The following is a 21,221-nucleotide window of genomic DNA, read 5'->3' on the forward strand; positions in this document are numbered from 1 at the left end:
AACTCAAAGCACAAGCTTGAAAAGTAGCAGCCGCAAAAAAAAAAGCTTAATTCTGTAAATCATCAGAGGGAAGAAAAGCAGAAAAAAATAAAAGCAGCTGAAGTCTGAAAAGCAGCAGTAGTAGCAGAGTTAGTCTCAGAAGGTGGAGCGAATTGTTCCGGGTTGGAGACGAACTCTAAAGAAGAAATTCTGGCATCGGGGAAAGTCCCAAGGACTGGAGGGAGGAGGGAGGGCATAATGGGAAGGGGAATGGGGGGGAAGAAGAAGAAAGCCGAGGGGAAATGATAAAGGGGGAAAACAAAGAAGGAAAGAAAGAGGGGAAAAATATGAGGTTGGGGTTTTTGGGGTTCTTGCGGTTGACAGAGATCTGTCAACAGCCGGAGGAGTTTTAGTCTCAAGCAGTTACGAAAGTCTTCCGTCCTTCGAGATGTCTGGACAACAGCTCTTTGGATTTTGGTATAGTATTGTTTCTTGTTACTGTGTTACATGAAGTCATTGATAAAGTCTTTACTGATGAATGTTTGCTTAGTTTTATATCCTATGCGGAAGGGTTAAGGATAAAGGAAGGAAGGGACGAGGTGGTTGGAACTGTGGAAGAGCTCGCATTTCACTGTCAGACTTTTGTTTCCGTTTTTCTTTGTTTTTTTACTTTTTCTGTGTCTTGTCTTCCTAATTTCCTTAGTTCCCTGTCCACAACAATGTCATTTAATATCAGTCTGTTTTCCGATTCTGTAAAATGAACGTTTGTCGAGTCCATTTGCATCTAAGTAAACAAATAACGCTCAGGGGATAGCTAATGTTATCGGTATTCGGCTAAAAATATTATAATGTTTTATCTTCATGCGTATTATCTACTCGTACATAAGGAAACATCACGAAAGCCATGAATACTGGCAATTATTCCTTTCCTAGCCAGTGTTTGATATATGTTACGAAACAGGCGAATTAACCTCATTTCACAATACGGGAGACGCGACGAAGAAGGGATCGTTATAGTATCACACGCAGCTGCACAAACGCATTTATCTTCGAGGTTCGCGCTTTTGGCGGGAAAACGTCTTCGGTAACGGTTTTGGCGCGTGGGGGAAACACCGGGAAGACTAGCCAGTTTGACTTCTTGGCCTTGTTTTGTTATATATATATATTTTTTTTTCATTGTTTGCGCCGAGATTATGTGAAAACCTTGAAGAGTCATAATAGATATAAAATTTGATGTTTTTATTTTATTATTTTATTATTTATTATTATTATTATTATTATTATTATTATTATTATTATTATTATATTATTACTTTTTTGTGGTTGTTGTGCGCCGAGATTATTTAGAATTTGAATGAGAGATTATGTGAAATTTGAAGAGCTCATAATAGATATAATAATAATTATTATTATTATTATTATTATTTATTATGATTATTATTATTATTATTATTATTATTATTATATTATTATTATTATTGATTGTTGTTTTTGTAGATGAGCGGATGATTAATCCCATACTCACGTTAACGCTTTCTAAACTCGGAAAATTATATGCTTGTGTGTAAAGGTAACATAAATCTGTGTGACTTAGAATTAGAACCAATTATTTCCATAACATATTTCCCCCCTGTACCATATTGTTGAGCCCATGGAGCTAAAAAAAAAAAAAAAAAAAAAGCGAAAAGACCCAAAAGCATTACGCAATAGCGCTGCTCCATCTAATAGCCTCCCCCTTCCCATACTTTCACGACGACCTTCCAGGCGTAATGATGACTAATTTCTTTTTTTGTCTCTCTCCTTTTCTTTCCACATGGCCAGACTTGCCCGCCCCGGTGCCGCCCCTGACCCCTGGCACCACCAAGAAGATGACCGACGCTCTGCGGGCGTCTTTTGCGTCTTGGGAGAAGGAACGAGAGAAACACAATATCACCAAAGGTAGGTCTTCGCCGATTTCTGAGTAATGGACGGTTTTTTTTTTTTTTTTTTTTTTTTTTTTTTTTTTCTGTTTTGACTTCTGACAGGTGGCTTCCGGCGTGTGCGCGCGTGTAATTTATATCCACTGTGCGCGCGGGCTCGCGCTTTTGTACAACACACAACACAAACTCCACACACTCACGTAATCTTGGTGTATTTGTAACCGAAATATGAAACTGATATATTTAAGCTTTTATATATGTGCAATATTAAATAAATTAAATATTACTATAGATTCATTACCGGGACACACACGCGCGCAAATTCATGCAAAAATTTTATATATATAGATTATACACGGACACACACGCGCGCAATTATGCAAACTTAAATATATCGATGCCATCCAGTTTCGTTTATACAGTAAACGCATCAAGATGACATACGCTACCTAAAACTTATCATTCATAAACTATAATATAGCTGGTTGTATGTATGTATGTATGTATGTATGTATGTATGTATGTGTGTAATCTTCACAATATAGAACTCACGGTCGGTTCGAACCTTTCACGAACAAGTTTAAATATTTCATTACTGTAGCACGGTTACTTAGCGCCTTCGAAGCCTGTGAACAAAGGGACTTTTGTTTTAGCTTTGTTCTGGATTCAGGGCGGTCTCTCTCTCTCTCTCTCTCTCTCTCTCTCTCTCTCTCTCTCTCTCTCATGCGCATCTGTAATGTCGCTTACTTCCTTTGATATTCAAGGATCCTGTATGGTACAGTAGATGGTGTGTCCTGGTATTTGAACATTATATATGTACGACAGATCATTCATTTTAATGCCTGGTATATTTTGTCACCGAAAACCACTCATTACTTGGTGTGTTTTTTTTTTTTTCCCTAAAAACTCGCATTAAATCGTGTTATATTTGTCTCCTAAAATCACAGGTTCATACCTGGTATTTTTGTCACCTAAAAAATTTTCATTAATACCTGGTATTTTTGTCACCTGAAGTCTCATTACTTAGTATTTTTGTGGCCTAAAAACGCACGTTAATATCTAGCATTTTTTTTTTGTCACCTAAAAAACTTATTACAAAGTGTTATTGTCAACTAAGACTCAGGTATTTTAACGCTTAAAAATTCACGTTAATACCTAGTATTTTTGTCCCTTATATTTAACTCTATTTAACTCACGGTAATAACTGGCATTTTTTGTCACATGAAGCTCATGGTAACGTTCTTTTCTTCAATACTAATGTCATTCATGAAACAATGTTAATTTTATCTATTTTTGAGAGATTTATATTAGTTATTCTCTCGACGTGGTGGAAGTCACGTAAAGCCGTTGGTCCCGTTGCTGAATAACCACTGGTTCCATGCAACGTAAAATCACCATACGAACAAACAAACAGACAAACAATATATTAGTTATTGATTAGTTTAAAACGCGCGGTTGCCTTAGGCTTCTACTATTCCAGTGAAAATGAGTATAAATAATGTTTTTTATTCGTGAAAGAAAAGAAGGTACCGAATAAAAACGCTGAAAACAAATTATAATTACAAAAAGAAAAAATTATACTATTTCACGAAAAGTTAGAAGGCGCCTCCGCTAATTAAACACAGAGAGAAAAAAAAAATAGACCATAAGAAAAGACGGCGAGTAGTGTCGATTGCAAGTCGAAGTCGTATATAAAGTTAGCGCAAGACTGCTGTTGTTGCTGTTGCTGGAAGGCAGACTTCGTTCATCGGGTGGTGGTGTCATTATCGAACAAGAAGAAGAGGAAGAAGAAGAAGGAGAAACAAAAGAAAGACGAAGCGCGCTAGGAATTATCATTAGTGGGTGATCGCGTCCGTTGTTTAGGACAGTGGCAGATGTAGTAGTTGTCCGTCGCACGTGCGCGGGTCCCCCATCCCACCCCGTACCCCCACCCCTTACTCCTCCCCCTACCGACCTAATGATATGACCTGAAGGCAGACTGAAATTATCCTGGGCAAACACCTCCTCCGACGCCCTCCCAATGCCATCTGGTGCCCGATACCCGGCGGAGAAAGAAACGCGTTGAGAGGCCCGTGCGCGCTTCGGGGCATTTCTTCATCCTATGACTTGCTTCTCTCTCTCTCTCTCTCTCTCTCTCTCTCTCCTCTCTCTCTCTCTCTCTCTGTCTTTCAGTCATCTATCTTGTAACTCTCTCTTCTTTCTTCCTCTGGGTGGTCCATGGAATTTTTGAATAGGGTTACTCTCTCTCTTCTCTCCTCCTCTCTCTGCTCTCTCTCTCTCTCTCTCTCTCTGTCTTTCAGTCATCCTAATCCTTGTAACTCTCTCTTTCTTTCTTCCTCTGGGGTGTCCATGGAATTTTGAAATAGGTTACTCTCTCTCTCTCTCTCTCTCTCTGAGGTGTTCACGGAGCTTTGGAATCGATCACACCCAAAATAATCATTGTCATTGATGTCGCGTATAGGTCGGTGGATTACTGACTCCAAGGCCTTTAGGCCTTTCAGTCCTACGGTACTACGATTACGCAAGGCTCAATTAATTGCTGTCCGACTCTGTTGCAATGAATGTGGTTTGAAGGCCACTGCGACGTTTCTCTTGTACAGAGATCCTTGATCAGCTCACCACGAATTGGTCTGTCATATGAAATCTTCCTTTCTATTATTATTATTATTATTATTATTATTATTATTATTATTATTATTATCCTTGTAACAAGTTGTGAATGCATCTGTATCAGACATTTGCATCGTAATGTTATTTTTTTATGTCGATATGTTTGTTTTCAGAGTCCATTCAACGATTTGTTGTTCTTACTACGTTTTCAAATTATTATTATCATTATCATTAATGCCAGCAACAGTAGTAGTAATACTAGTAGTAGTAGCAGGCTGGTATTATTTCTAGTCTCGCTTATGGTCCAAAGTACCAAGAGGTGAACACCCTCGGAATATAAAGCATTAGGTCTCGAGCGCTGATCCTCTTCTCGATCCCTTCTCACTCATTAGGAGAATTTCACTCTCTCCTTCATTCGATGCTTGTTTGTTTTCGTCAGGTAAGTGTGACACGGCCGGTATCGAGTGCTATTGACACCTTGTTTACGTCGCCGCGCTTTGTTTATCAGGGGACATGTTTATTTATTTATTTACTCATTTATTTATTTGTTTTTTGGGGGGAGCTTCGGTGAACCTGTATAGATTCATGAACACCTAACGTCTTTACTCAATGAGAGGGACGAAAGGGTTTTTTTATTTTTAAGCGTAACGTAGTATAATCCTTTTAGCGCGCCGTTGTTACTCTGAAGTAATTTCGCGGCAATTCTCCAAGACCAACGTGTTTGAGGGGCTTCTGGAGGGAACTTCTGGAGGAAATTCTGGAGGCTCTATCCTTTCAGAGGCCGGAAAGAGTCTCTGCTACGATGCAGTGATGACTTGTGCAGTAGAAATGCCGTTGCATAGTTGCACAGTTTTACGCAGTGCCTTCCCGAGGTCCCTGCACTCCCGAAAGAAAGTTTGCAAGGTAAGTCACTCGCTTAGTGTAAACACGATTGAATCGACTACTGCCGTGGGCTCGTTGGGAAGGGAGAAAATTGGCCTCTATGACAGAGTGTCATTGAGGCTGGTTTGCCTTCTTCGTCTGGGGGGAGAGGACAGCAAAGTAAGACTTCTGGACTGTCATGAGGAAACCGCAGAGGAGTCACCTCTCCTCCCTTCCTCCTCCTCCTCCTCTTCCTCCATTTTCCTTCTTTCCTCTAATGTAACAGTCCCTCCCTCTTTCCTCACAATAAAAATAGAATGAAGCCCTCTTCCTTCCAGTATAAAATTGCTGGTAGAGATTTTTTTTACGCTCGTTTTTTGTACGAGCTTATTTCCATGCTGGGCCAGCGAACAACACAACAGATGTGTTATGTCAAATTTCAAAGATTTTTATAGTGGTTATGTATATATATATATATATATATATATATATATATATATATATATATATATATATATATATAATTTCTTAAAACCGAGAGGTTATCACCCTCGAAGTCAAACTCTGAGAAGTGAAAAGAAGACGTATGTTTGTGTATGTATGTATGTATGAATATTCAATATATATGTAATATATAGTTATATGCATATAGTACATATGTATTTTTATGTATATCTTTCTGGTTTTATTTCATATTTTTTCCGTATCCCTCGCATATCATTCAGTGTTGATAGATATTTATAATTATCAGTAGTATTACCATATACACAGATTAATGCAGACAATCTGAATATTTCATTTCCATTTCGTTGCTATTCAAGAGTAGTACAGTTATAACGTGTTTTTGTTGCCCCGTCGTCGTCTATGCATTTTGGGGCATGCGTGTCTTCCACGGCCCTCCTTTTTTTTTTTTTATGCCGTCCTTGATGTAGTCCTGTAGATCCTAATAATGACGAGGGCACGTCGAAAGGATCGGCCGTCAATGTTTCTTCGCCTTTTCTCCTTTCCTCCTTCTTCCTTCTTCTTCACTGTTGGCCAACTGTTGCTCACTTTATATGCCACCACTGGCTTCTTCCACCACCACCACCTCCTCCTCCTCCTCCTCATACTCCTCGTCTTCTCCTTCATCATCTCTCTCTTAATTCTTCTTCTTCTTCTTCTTCTTCTGCTCCGGCGCTTGGCATATGCTACCCTTTTCCCCCAGAAGGACCGCGTGCTCTTTCTTCTTCTTCTTCTTCTTCTTCTTCTTCTTCTTCTTCTTCTTCTCTTACGCTTCGTTCAAGGCCAGAGCGCTGGCCCCCGAGACTGGCGGACGCTGAAATGTGGTCATTGACGAACGATTACTGGTCGTCAGTGTGTTTTCCTTCTTCTTCTTCGTCTTCTTCCTTGTGAGTCAATCCTATCCTCTGGTGGATTTCTCGATGATCCACACGATGGATAACCGAAGTCCATCGCCTAACGCCTTGTTTCCTTTTTTATATCTTTATTATATATATATATATATAATAATATATATATATAATATATATATAATATATATTTGTATATTGTTGACAGTTTTCTGGATTTCGTTGTCTCGTGTTCACGTCAGGTTTTCATTCTGGTAGTTTTAAAAATCTTTGTAAAGCTTCTTTTTTATATATTTTTTTTTTTCAATAATTGGAACTACAAATTCATCTCTAAAGACAAAGAACACTTGTTTTATTGATGACTCATGTGTTAAATACTTTCTAGACAGGTGATATATAGTGGACACGGTATACAGAACCGCCCCCCCAAAGAAATTAATTTTAGAATTGATTCTCTCTCTCTTTCTTCTGATACACATGCGTATACATACATACATATACATGAATTATGCGATGATAAATTTTAACATTCGCTCGATCCGGTCATTCATTCATCTTATTTACATATTTATTAGTTTCCCTTTATGATTTGAAACCGGAAGCACCGTTATTTATGTACTCGTCGACAGAGCAGAATTGCAATTACGCAGATGTTCACTGAAGTCCCGAGGGACTGCTGACGATTGTCTTTATCACATTCAGCCAAGGTTAAATTACATATGGCTTCCTAGACTCTTATTAATGGAGTTTACAACCTAATCCCCTCTTACTGTCATTCATTTGATGACTGATGCGAATAAATAGAGCCCGGTGTTTATTTTTATCGCAGTGAAAGAAAAAATGTGTAGATTAAGGTTTATTGCTTGTTAGGAAGTTTAGACATTAGGTATAATTGTCCCTATATGATAAGGGAACCTACTATATCGGAGGTATATTTGTCCCTATCTGATAAAGGTCCTATGTCTGATAAATGGGGGTTCGCTGCCTATTTCCTTCAGTGGTCAGTTGCAGAGGCGATAAACATACCGACCCTGAATGTACAAGGAAAGAGGCTTGAAGAAATGAGGTGGGTGTATGGTGACTGGCCGATGGAGAGACGTGGGTAGGGGGTTTGGTGGGCTGTCCCTGGACGTCTGGACCTCCAAATGTTGGGCACTGGGCAGCCAGCAGCAGCAGCAGCAGCCCCGTCATCTGGGCAGCGGGCAAGGAAAGAGAAGGACGGCAGTTTTATGGAGTGTAGCCTTTCGTGCTTGGACACAAGCAGATGATAAAAAAAAAAAAAAGTGCGGACTTACGATTATTACCTTATTACCAGTATGTATGGTGATTCATTTTGATGACTTTGGCTTCTGCCCGGCACGTGTCCTTTGATTTTTGTACTCTCTATCCTTCACTCCTGTGCAATGTGTAGTCTCTTCATCAAGGTCTGAATAGATAATTCTCGTTTATCATGAGGGAGTCCTGTGTGGTTTCGATGTCCTCGATTCGTATTTGCTTCTGTATCCTTTGAATGTATTTTGATATTATATGCCTACTTTACCCTGCATGAGTTTTGGGTTCATATTTTGGTCATTTTTTTTTATATTATCTGACATGCTGAAAATTAATGGATATAGAATTACGCTAGTGTTAAAACCGTGGGCAAAGAAAGACAAAGGGTTTGTGTGATATAAACCTTAGTATAATACCACAAACTATGATATTCATTTGAGCTTATTATCGATGTATATTTAACTCATTTAACTCTAGCAGTTTTATATAAAAGGATCTGATTCTATATAAAAAGCCAGCTAGGTATATCTGTGGTTATTTTACGTAGAAGATATGTTGATGCCGTTATTATTATTTTTTTTGTGTGTGAATTATTTGCATCGGGATTGACTTGACGTTGTTGCCATTGTGAAATTAATGTCTGGTTATTTAAGCATGGTTGAAGGGTGCAGCACGTCTCAATTAGGATCATATCTTACTGTCTCCGTCGCTGAATATTAGCATTTTAAAAGGAACGGGAATTAGGTGCCAGTTTTTTTCTTTCTTTCTTTCCTTATGACGCATCATAAACATTTACTACGTCAAGGGAGCATTAAGAAGGGGGGTTGTGGGGGGAGGGAGAAAGGTTAAGGCCTCTCGAAACGTTTTTTAAGTAAAGGAAGCTCTTCAGAACGAGAGTGTGGACTTCACAGAACATAATGAGCTGTGGATATTTTTTATGCTCCGTCGTATAAGTAAGAAAAGGAGAGAGAGAGAGATTTGGGGGAAAAAAGTACTCATGGCCCAGCTAATCCATTCACGCCCAAATTGGATTAGAAGAAAGTTCGCCGGCCGTTGTGTTTCGTCCGCCTATTTTCTCTATTTATTTTTCGTCCGGAGAATTAGGCGCGTTGGATACCTGCGATTATCCAGGTCTAAATTTTGTTTCAGCAAGTTGGTCTTGTACTTAGAAAGCGAGGGTTTTATAATGTGTACAGTCATGTATTACAGTTGTATTTAGTGCGTGGATCTACGAGTTCTCTCATTTTTTTTTTTTCTCGGAAAGTTTCTCGTAAAGTTGAAGACAAACAAGACTTGGGTGAATGAAGAGGCCGGTGGTCAAGCCAGTTTACAACGTCGGTTAGGTAAGCCGATTGTGGCTTCTGGTGACGGATACGAACACGCTAAGGGACATGGTCATGCTTACACACACATTTCACACTCACACGTACACACACACACACACACTTACACTCACGCGCACACCCACATAGACCCACACACTCCGGATACCAGAGCTATGTTATGCAAGTGTTTTTTTTTTTTTTTTTTCTCGCGTCTTTTGTGAGAATTTAATTATTTATTAATATTCTTAGTTGTCTCTTGTGAGGCGTTATTACGGATAAGACTGGTGTGTATTGATTGAGCGCTTTCTGTCTGTCTGGTAGTTTCCTTTTGCTATTTGTCGTTTAGTATTGCTGTGTTTTACATCACACTTTCATTTGGTGAACACGCTTTCCCGTCTTCCATTTATTTGAAAGTGAAGCTTTTCTCCCTATAGTCAATGATAGATCTAAGAAAGATAATTAATATGATGTTTGCTGTAAAAAGTAATATTCCAATACAATTGCTCTACATTTTTTCCGTTTTCCATGTTTGAGGGAAATGAAGTTTTCCTCACTGATTTAGTCATTGATGGCGAAAAATAATAATGAAAGCTTATACCTTCAAAAAGCCATATTTAAATGAAAGTTTTCCCATTCAAAAAGCAATGTTCAAATGAAAGTATTTACCTTCAAAAAGCAATATTCAAATGAAAGTAACCCAAAAAGCAATGTTCAAATGAAAGTATTTACCCAAAGAGTGTTCAAATGAAAGTTTTCCCATTCAAAAAGCAATATTCAAATGAAAGTATTTACCTTCAAAAAGCAATATTCAAAAGCAGTTTTGAAACGTACCAATTCTCCACCACCCGAAGCTAAGGAAAGCTACTTCCAGCTGTGGATTCAGGCGATGGACGCTTTGAAATCTTATCCCCCTTGGGTGGGAGTGGACGAGAGTAACCCCCCCACCCCGCCCCGTCTCCCTCTTGTCTATTCATGTGACCCTGGTGTAAAAGTCGAATGGGTCATCAGTCCATCATAAAACACCTTAGACAAAGTACTCGGCCAGTCCCCACCCCCGGAGGTGCCTCGACTTCTTCAACAAGCTGTGGCTTTACGCCGGGGCCTTGTGGCTTGTCTCCTACACCTTCTTTAAGGTGGCCCTTCCCCATCTCTGACGCCTGTGTCCTCCTCTCCTCCCCCTCCCCTCCCCCTCCTCTCCTTCCTCATCTCTCTTCTCTCTCTCTCTTTCCTTCATTTGGTTATGGGTCACGTCGGGTATCAGTGTTTTATGTCTTAGCGGGTATCAGTGTTCTATGTCTTAGTTTTCGGGTATCAGTGTTTTATGTCTTAGTTTTCGGGTATCAGCGTTTTATGTCTTAGTTTTCGGGTATCAGTGTTTTATGTCTTAGTTTTCGGGTATCAGCGTTTTATGTCTTAGTTTTCGGACCTAGGGACGAGTCGGTGTCGTGCACAGTGGCATCCTCTTCTTGTCACGTTTAGGGAGCGAAAGATTTTTCCTCTGATCGCCTGGCATTCACTGCATGTCTGCAACGGCCCTCTACCGCAGCCTTTTTCACACGAGGAATTTGAATAAAAGTCGCTAACGACGTCCGATGATTGACGGAACCCTTGAGTGGGGTCGATTGATAGGGACGAAGACGAGTGAGACAGACAAGACAGACAGACAGCGTCTCCATCACCAGCGCCCTCGTGGCGTTGAACTGGTGCTTAGCTACTGCTCCTGTCGTTAGACATAAAAAATACAAATCTGGTGAAGAGAGGAGAATCGAGCGAAAGGGTGCAGGGCAGAAGGGAGGAGGGAGGGAAGGATGAGAGAGGGTACTCCATGATATAGCACTAACCAGATATATATCTGGACGTGTTATGAAACTTGATCAGATTCTCGTCGGACACAAAGAAAGCCTTTATGAGGCAAAATGTGCCTTAACGTTGGAGCGTTGCTTCGGTCGGGGGGGAAGGGGGGAAACCATTGGCATGTGTTTCAAGTTCGGTGCCACGTTGCACCGATTGGCTCCCGAACATTTTTGCCTTTGCATCCTTGAATTCTATGGCAGTCTTGGTGTTGCTTAATGATTATTTATATTTGAGTATTAACCTTCAATGTATATCCTTGATGTGATGACTGTCATTTGAAATACTTCCTTAAACTCAAATACATTTTTTGTTGAATGCAAATGCTTTACAATCCAACTTGTGTTTAAAAACGAAAATACCAGCGATCAATCACTAGTATTTCAAGTCTCCATTCATATAATCATACATTCACTATGAACATTCTGTTATGCTGATGACAATTGTCATTTGCCTACTATTTATCAAGATCTAATTAACACTCTCGAAATTTGTGGCATATTTGAATTGTGATTCATAATGGCTGGTACGTGATCTGTTTGTATCTGGTAGCGAGCGATTCGCCAGAAAGCGTGTGTGTTTGTGTATGTATGCGTACGTGTGTGTTTCTGGCCTTTGCAATATCTCGTTGCGTCTCTGTTGCAGGCGCGTGTTGGGCCGGTGGATGCAAAATAAACAAGCGATGGTGCTCCTGTGGATGTATGCTTTGTGTATGTGTGTATGTGTATGTGTGGGCATTGTTTGGAGAAAGGGGCGGCCAACGGTAGAGGACTTTGGGGAGCGGATTTTGGGGGAAATTCAGCATCTCTCTTGCTGCCGTGTGTGTTCTGTTCGTCAGCACAAATGCACGCTCTCTCATCTCGCCCATCCATCTACCCAAATCTCTCTGTCCATTCGCCCATCCTTCCGTGAAGTTTACAAAGGAGGTGTCGACAATAACCACACAGAACAGACATCACCCCCCCCCCCCCCTCTCTCTACTCTCTCTCTCTCATCTCTCTTCTCCGTTCCTCTCTCTCTCACGTCTCCAAAATCTCTCTCTCTCTGTACGATTTTAAACTAAACTTAATCCACCTTTACCTCTCTCTCTCTCTCTCTCTCTCTCTCTCTCTCTCTCTCTCTCTCTCTCTCTCTATGTACGATTTTAAGCTAAACTTTGATCCACCTTCGAGTTTACCTCTCACTCTGGAGGTGTCAATTTGAGACTGGTTTTGAAAGACTTAAATCCGACATAATTTTTGAATCGCAACCTCTCGTCAAAGAAGATGTCACGGATACATTATTGGATTTATGCGTGACCCCTTGGGATATTAAGACACGTAAGGAATCAAATATGATAGATTTTAGCTACAGACAATGTCTACAGATATACAATTCCAGGATTTATATGATTCTGTAAGTGTGAAATGAATATATATACTAGTTTAGATGTAGTGAATATTTTGTTTAAAATCTTATTTTGTTACTGGACCTTCATTTTTCGCCATAGTCTTGCTTGTTCAGTACCGAAGGCGTAACATTTCCAGACACAAGAGGCCGGTCTTAGCATGAATAGCCATTTCGGAATTCCATCCAGACCTGGAAGAGGAGGAGGAGGAGGAGGAGGAGGAGGAGACCTCGCGCACGTGTTCTCGGGCGCCGCTCGTTCGGGTAGCGTAATGGGACCTATTAATTTCTCTTATCAGTCCTGTTGACTTCCAATGTGGCATTTGGACTGAAGCGATTCCGGTCACCATCTGGTATCGGGTCCTCGTAGCACCGTTTCCTTTTTTGATACTTCAAGCCACCCACAACCTCCCACCCCCCCTTCCTTCCTTCATCCCCCTCCCCGTCCCCCCCTACCGGTTTATGCTGGGGGATTCTCGACGAAATCATCATCGTCTCTTCCGATTTTTATTTTCCCCTCCCACTTTTGCCTCTCTTCCGTGTCGCAGTAGTTCCTCATGCCTTGTGCAGCTTGCGGTGGGAGGAGGAGGAGGAGGAGGCAGAGGCAGAGGAGGAGGAGGATTTGGTGTCAGGTGGGCAGCGGGCAGGTATACAGTGTCTCGGCGGCATAAGGGCCACCCAGGGTAATTAAGCAACGTCAGGTACCTTAAACAATAGCCAACCTCCGTAATTATACAAACGGCTTGTACAGTCGACCACCCGACCGGGCTGGGATGTTGTCATGGAGACTGAGAGCGATGACAAAATCTCTCTCTCTCTCTCTCTCTCTCTCTCTCTCTCTCTCTCTCTCTCTCTCTCTCTCTCTCTCCTCTCTCTCAAAAAAAAAAAAAATAAATAACTAAATAAAAATGAGCATAGTTGTTTCTAATTTGGGATTTCAAAATCAAGTCTCTCTCTCTCTCTCTCTCTCTCTCTCTCGTTCTCCCTCATCTGTCTCTCTCCCCTCTCTCTCTCTCTCTCTCTCAGAATTTTCCCCCCTATTGTTTCAGTTTAGGGGCCTTTCAATTCTCAAGATATTTCAAAATCTCGATTTTTTTTTTTCTGTCATTCCATTTGTCACGTTCAAAGCCATGGAATTAAGCTTCCCAGTCATTCCTTGGAAACCGGGGGAGGAAAGACTTCTCTCATAATAATTGTCATCTGCTTCTCGTCTTTCCTAATTCCTGAAATAATACCGCAACGTGTCATTAGAGTTGAGTTATGGGCTCCCTGTCCCTCCACGAATGACGTCTGCGGCCTGCGACAGTTGGCAGGTATTGCCTGGGCAACGGGATACCGTCTGATATTTTTCGATATTTTCATCCGCGTGAAATTCGTTGCTTTGATGCGGTTCCCGTCTTCTTAACTCTTGTCTGGACAGAATGCACGTTTATGGTAACTCTCTCTCTCTCTCTCTCTCTCTCTCTCTCTCTCTCTCTCTCTCTCATGTGTTTTAACGTCGTGCCCTTCACGTTACGATAACGATGACTTCCTTTGCCCAGACCGTCGTCTGTGTACACCCCCTTCCCCTTCCCCTTCCCCTTCCCCACTTCCATCCCTCTCCCAAATTGAGGCTCGTATATGAGTATGAACAGGAGCTTTCTTGGATCTCCTGCCGGTGTCCTTTGTGGGTCGTTGAAGGCGCGTGCGGCCCTTCTGATTAGAAGAGTAACCTCCTCCTCCTCCTCCTCCTCCTCCCTCTCCTCCCCCATAGACCGATTCCCTCCTGGCCTCCCCCCACCAGTAGGACCTTTCCTTCCCCTCATTTTGTAAGGTCATTACCTCTCGGCGTCTTGGGAGGCTTCGTCGACGGCCGCGCGCTGCTTTTTATGAGCTCCCTTCGGGACATCTTTTCGGAGTTGGTTGGTGGGCCTCTTCGGCGTCCGCCGCTCGGTTTTAATGGTCGTGCGAGGAAGCGGAACATTTAAATTGATTCATTTAAGCCCATAAGATAAAAAGGAACATTTAAATTGATTCATTTAAGCCCATAAGATAAAAAGGAACATTTAAATTGATTCATTTAAGCCCATAAGATAAAAAGGAACATTTAAATTGATTCATTTAAGCCCATAAGGTAAAAAAGAAATTTTGAGGTAAAAAGGGACATTTAAATTGATTCGTTTAAGCCCATAAGGTGAAAAAGGAGCCTGTAGATTTGAAGACCTAGCCTATACTGCAAAATTACCTTCAGTTTGAGTGGCCGATTCCAAAATGAGAATTGTCCGCTTCGGTAACAGAGAAAGTTTGAATTATTGCAATTGATCCGTTTAAGCCCATAAAGTAAACAGGAGGCTTATTGATTTGAAGAAGTCATTGCAAGAGTGTACCTTCTGTTTGAGTGGCTGGTTTCACAAAGTGAGAGAATCGTCTGCTTCGATAGTGGTTATTTATTGTCATGTCTATTTTTTTTTCTTAGGAATGAAATTTCGTTTGTAAACAACACCATCTTTTAAGAGTCCTTTGTTACTAGAATAATGAAGCTCTTAGCAGTTTATTATTATTATTTTATTAGTAGTAGTAGTAGCTGTAATATAAAAGCCGCTCAACCAGATCACTGGGCCACATTACTTGACGCTTAGAGGAATTAGCAGAACGATATGAATAGCGTTCATCTTTGAATTTAATAATACCAATAATAATGATTTTCTTAAATGGGGGAGGGAGGAGACTGCGATAATGCAAAATTAAAGAAGCCGAACAGCTAAGAGGGAAGAGATTTAGAGATAAGAATGAAAAGTAAAAGGCAAGAGAGCAACCGTGGAAAATTTAAGTTTGATCCATCAAACGGTTCCTGAGTGATATGTAAGGGAGAAACAACATATGTAGTCCTGTTGTGCATTGCTCTGAAAGCTTATTATCAATAGCTTTGTGGTTGTTATCACGGATTATTTTATTTTCATATTCCCATTGATTTTTAGCTTTTATTCGATAAATTTCTTGCTTGTGTCTTCAAATCTTTTGCAAATTCCAAAAGCTTTTCTGAAGTCTTCATAGATTTCGGCATATTTCATATATTGACCTTTCGGAAGTACAGTATCGCTAAAATACAAGGCGCCAGCGTCGTGTTTACATCGTTTTTAATAGAAACAATCAAGAGGAATTTATTTTAAAATCCAACTTGATTTTTTTTATCAGAAGAATTAGGATTGGCAGCTTATACAACTTACTGAAAAAAAAATCCTCGCTTTTAAAGAAGGAAATGCAAAACATAAAGAAAATAACTAAAATCGGATTAAAATCCATCTTGAAATTGACATCTGAAATGAAAACTGGCAGCTAAAATACAACTTACTGGAGAAAAAAGTAAATCCTTGCTTTTAGAAGAGGGAATTATAAGAAAAATAAAAATGTTTAAATTCCAACTTAAATTTTTACATCCGAAGAAAAATTGGTAGCTAATGTACTGGAGAGAGAGAGAGAGAGAGAGAGAGAGAGAGAGAGAGAGAGACTCGCTTTTAGAAGAGAAAATAAAAAAAATAAAAAAGAAAAATGTCCGTGAAGCAGCCCGCGCTCACCTAAATGGAGATTTGCACCAATCGAAGTCACGCTTGCAAGGATGCGGAGAATGGGCAGCCAGTAAAGCGCTGCTGGTTCCAGGTGGCTGCCGAGAGAGAGAGAGAGAGAGAGAGATGAGAGAGAGGGCCCGCGCCCAGCAAAGGGGTTGTCTGGAAGGGCTGGAAAAACAAAATGGCGGGTCGCTCGTACTACTTCGGGGGGTCTGAAAGTCGGCGGCGCACGTGGATAACCTCTCTCTCCAGGCAGAAGAAGAGCTCTCGTTCCTGGAATATCGAGAGATGGAATTTATTTCCTGTGGTTCTTATTCTCTTTCTTTTTTTCTCTCAACTCCTTTTTTTTTTAACTCGTCTTTCATATGCGCTGATAGTCGCTCTGAAACACCATCTTGCTGAATACCCAAAATCTCTCTCTCTCTCTTTCATATGAGCTCATAGTCGCTCCAAAGAACCACTCTGCTTAATGCGCAAATTCTCTCTCTCTCTCTCTCTCTCTCTCTCATGTGCGCCGATAGTCACTCTAAAGAACCACTTTGCTTAATGCGCAAAAGTTCTTCTCTCTCTCTCTCTCTCGATGATACCTTGGATGGACTAACAAGTCTTTGAGACAGCCTAATCCTTGTAACTCTCTCTCTCTCTCTCTCTCTCTCTCTCTCTCTCTCTCTCTCTCTCTCCAAATTTAGCCTAGTTGTGTTTCTAATTTGGGGATTTCAAAATCTCTCTCTCTCTCTCTCTCTCTCTCTCTCTCTCTCTCTCTCTCTCTCTCTCTGTTCTGGACGGTGCGGGACGAGGAAGGAAGAGTAAGGATTGGGGTTACCTGAGGAACACCTGGGGTCTGCAGGTAAATACAGCAATTAGAGGGAATAAAGGCGGCGCTAATTACCGCTCTCCTCCACACCTACTGAAGGATGAATTACAGAAGCCGATGTGATTCCTGATTTGGAGACTGGAATGATGCGTCTCTCTCTCTCTCTCTCTCTCTCTCTCTCTCTCTCTCTCTCTTCTCTCTCGTTTGCCTTTCATTATTACAAATTGCATTGTAATCTTGGATTGTTTACTTTCCTGCAATATTTTCCCCCATAAAGACGAGAGTCTGAAATTATGCCCCCCCCCCCTCTCTCTCTCTCTCTCTCTCTCTCTCTCTCTCTCTCTCTCTCTCTCTCTCTCTCTTTTCATGTTACGTTTCGTATCTTGTTTGTTTATTTTGCAATGCCTTTCTTGTAAAAGCAAGCAGATATTTAAACGTAGTACTGTTTTCATTTCAATATTTTTGTATTTCGTTTTGCTGAATCCAAGTTTTTTTGTATCACGTTTAAAGTAATATTCCAAGCTAATAAGTAAAGAGTAATGTATATGTCATGAAGTGTTTGGCGTTTTTTAATGAACTTGTTGATTTACCAGATCATCACAGCTTTTTTTTTTTTCAAATTCGTAAAGTATTCCTATGTCTTGGGATTTTAGACATATATAAGTATTCTAACAGGCATTGTAAAATCGAATAAATTCTCTCTCTCTCTCTCTCTCTGTCTCTCTCTCTGTCTCTCTCTCTCTCTCTCTGTGGGCCCGCCAGCTGTCTACCATGAGTCTGTTGGTCTGCTGGTGTCAGGCAGACACCAGCAACTCTTGTCTTAACAGCAGCAGCAGCTTTACTTGTCGTCACAGCGGCCAGCCGTCGTCTTCAGAGAGAGAGAGAGAGAGAGAGAGAGAGCGTACGTTGTCTGAGGAGCATCTGTCTTGTCCGCAGGAGTCTTATCGGTTCCTTGCAGCTGGAATTACCATCGCCGTTCTGAAACCTGTCTCGTTTGATGTAAAATCTTTCTGCCGAAAAAGGTTTGCAATTGAGAAAACTTTTCGAAAATGGGGTTCTAGGTAAGAAAAGTATTCTTCGTTCTTCTTCTTCTTCTTCCATATTTTGTTTTCGCCCTTCTTTGCGAATGAGGTTATTAGAGCGAACGTCTCCCTCCCCCCCCCCTCAGCATCGTTTCTTTAATTGCGGCTAATTACAATATCATCCAAGAGGGAAGGAAGCCTTGTCACCTATAAATTGCGCACATTAGCGCCAATGACATGCGTATTAGCGCGTACCAAATTTGCGTATCCTGTCTCGGGGAGGGGGCGAGGTTGTTGTTGGGGATGGGGGTTTGGGGTAGGGGGCAATAACGCCATGTGTTCAATAGATTTTCGGTATGCGATACATAGTATGCCCTCGTTCTCCGTTCCTCCATTCCTGAAGGATTCCTGGAGCCAAGCCCGATAGTTTTTTTTTTTTTTTTTTTTTTTTTTTTTTTTTTTTTTTTTTACAGTTCCTTTATATCCTCTGCAGAAATATTCGCCCAGATGACTTTTAAGTGACTGGTGTGTGTGTGTATACGTATCCATATATGTTTACGCGCGCGCGCGTGTATATATATACGTATATACCTGGTTGGCACCTGCTTGTTTTAAGGACACGTGCACGCCAGCTGCTTTGCACATCTATGCTACAGCTGTCGCGTCTTTCGCCCGTCTAGAAACCCAAGGACGACACCTTGTTGTGCGTCTGTTCGGGGATTTTGATGGAGGAGAGGCCGTCGGCAGGGGACGGTTTACATCGGATTTATGTGTATTTCGTTTGATAACTTCGAGAGAACTGAGACTCTAGAGCTATAATAGTTCTCTTCGTGATGATGGAAATCTTAGGAATATGGATCGCCCCTTTAAATAAGTTTGTATTTGAATGTCATAGACGTGTACAGACCAACTTTAATCTATGCCTAAGCTGTAGGATTGATAAGTGAAGTAGTTTTCAAGTTTTTTGTTTCGGGAGAGAGTCTGTTATTTTGATACGTACTTAGATCTTTTTAATAAGAGAGAGAGAGAGAGAGAGAGAGAGAGAGAGAGAGAGTCTGTTATCGTGATATGTACTTAGATCTTTGTAATTAAAGAGAGAGAGAGAGTCTGTTATCGTGATATGAACGTAGATCTTTGTAATAAAAGAGAGAGAGAGAGAGAGAGAGAGAGAGAGAGAGAGAGAGAGAGAGAGAAAGCCTCGCAGTCGAGGAGTGTCCCTCTGGGAGGAACAAACTGCTACGTCTTTCTGGATTGGGAGGTGAGGGTAGGTGCCCTAGTGCCCAGCTGACAGCATTTGCCCAAACAATTGAATGTATTAACGAACTCCCGCCTTGCCCCGCTGCTACCAGATGCCGCCCATGTGGGTGGGAGTGGGTGGACCAGGGTTGGGATGGGTGTTGTTAGATGTGGTTTTCTGGGGATAGGTGGGGAGGGGGGGGAAAGGGGTGTTTAAATCGAAGGACCAGGTAACTGGTTGAGGAAAACTGTGGTTCTGTGTTGTTGCAAATTGCAAATGCCACGGTGCTCGTGATGCGAGTTAATTTGGAGATGCAATTCGATGCTTCAGTTGGCATCATCGATGTTTGTGAATAGAATCATTTTTATACACATCCACACAACAATAGTCCGTGGTGGTTATTATAAATATAATTATTTATGTTCTGTAATATATATCTATATATGTATATCTATATCTATATATAGATATATAATAGATAGTGATAAGGCTAGATAAGATAGATAGATCGTATATCTATTTGTGACGTCAACGTATTTCTATGGGTACATTTATAATAAACCACCGCGGGCTATTGGTGTGTGGAAATTTATGATGCCAACTGAAGTATCGAATTGCATCTCCAATTTTACGCCTATCACGAGCACCTTGGCATTCATAAATGCATACATACTTAGCATACATGTATACATACGTAATTACGTACATTCATATACGTTTACTTTTTATACAGATTTATTAAAATTAGAGAGTACACTCATGTCGTGTAATCTGTTACGTTCTCTTTTCAATTTGTAATGATAAATTGAAAAAAAGAAGACCTATCAAATCATCCTTTGTTTACGAACACAATCATTATACTCTGAACGATCAGAGGTTGAAAGTTCAAGTTGCTAAGAGTATTACTAAGTCAAAATCAGATACCCACGAATTCAGTGATACCATAATTCTCTCTCTCTATCTCTCTCTCTCTCTCTCGTTAACGAAAGTACACCGACCTTATTACCGTCATCCACGTCTATGAGGTCAATCGAATGGTAATGAGAGCAAATTCAACTGTGATGTGGCCACATTGTTGAGGGAGGAGGAGGCAAGCGTCGCCCATCCTTTCTCTCTCCTGCCCAGCTTTGAATCGGTAGACAAAGGTAAAGACGAAACGATGAAGAAGTAATGATGTCGGACCGACATGGCTGGACTGCGTTTGCTTTGTGCCAGAGGCATCATCCCCATTGCCAACTGTGGCATTGATGGATATAATATTATGAGTCATGACGTCAACAAGTGTCCCCATGTCGTTTGCTGTTCGTCGTTCTCTCTCTCTCTCTCTCTCTCTCTCTCTCTCTCTCTCTCTCTCTCTCTCTCTCTCTCTCTCTGTAACTTTGCTACATACGTCTATATTTTTACGTTGTCTGATTTTCCAATTAATATTTTCTTCAGCTAGTCTCTCTCTCTCTCTCTCTCTCTCTCTCTCTCTCTCTCTCTCTCTCTCTCACTTTCCTACATATGTTTATATTTTTATGAGGTTCTGGTTTTCCCACTTAATAATCCTCTCTCTCTCTCTCTCTCTCTCTCTCTCTCTCTCTCTCTCTCTCTCTCGCTGTGATTCGTTTAATTAGTTGCTAATGGTTTGGAATTCCCACGGGGAACCGAATGTGGCGATAGCTAGCTGTTTGTGTGCCAGTGATGTTTGCTTGCTTGGTTGAAGGAGGGAGCGATTGTGTCGCATAAACCTTTCATTCTCTCTTTGTGCTTGTTGATTTAGCTGGCCTTGTACCAGCACGGGCTCTTGCTCTTGGTACGTACAGTTTTGGCATTACGCGTACCGTACACGTAGTACCATTTCGGAGAGAACGAAAACGGGGGTATATACAATGGAGGTAGGTATATATACGCTTATAAGCCAACATACAGTACTTGGGTCGTTGTTAATGTCTTCTCACGACTAACTTGTGTCAATTGGTTTTCATTTATGTCCGCTCACACCATTTAAGGGAGCAGGAGAGGAGAGGAAAGGGAGGTGGTAGTTGGAGGGTGGGAGGGGGGTTTGGCTG

At 41.1% G+C, this 21,221-nt stretch overlaps 1 protein-coding gene across 7 annotated transcripts in view; it reads left to right on the forward strand.

Annotated features, from left to right (window-relative positions):
- Positions 1 to 21,221, forward strand: part of LOC135223790 (protein c-ets-1-A-like) — a 420,475-nt gene that overhangs the window by 360,560 nt on the left and 38,694 nt on the right. For all 7 annotated transcript variants that reach the window (XM_064262586.1, XM_064262584.1, XM_064262583.1 and 4 more), the window contains one exon: positions 1,801 to 1,917. In XM_064262586.1, the coding sequence (XP_064118656.1) occupies positions 1,801 to 1,917 (117 nt within the window). The remainder of the gene's footprint in view (positions 1 to 1,800; positions 1,918 to 21,221) is intronic.

Source organism: Macrobrachium nipponense, chromosome 10 (genome assembly GCF_015104395.2).
Source record: "Macrobrachium nipponense isolate FS-2020 chromosome 10, ASM1510439v2, whole genome shotgun sequence".
NCBI lineage: Eukaryota > Metazoa > Arthropoda > Malacostraca > Decapoda > Palaemonidae > Macrobrachium > Macrobrachium nipponense.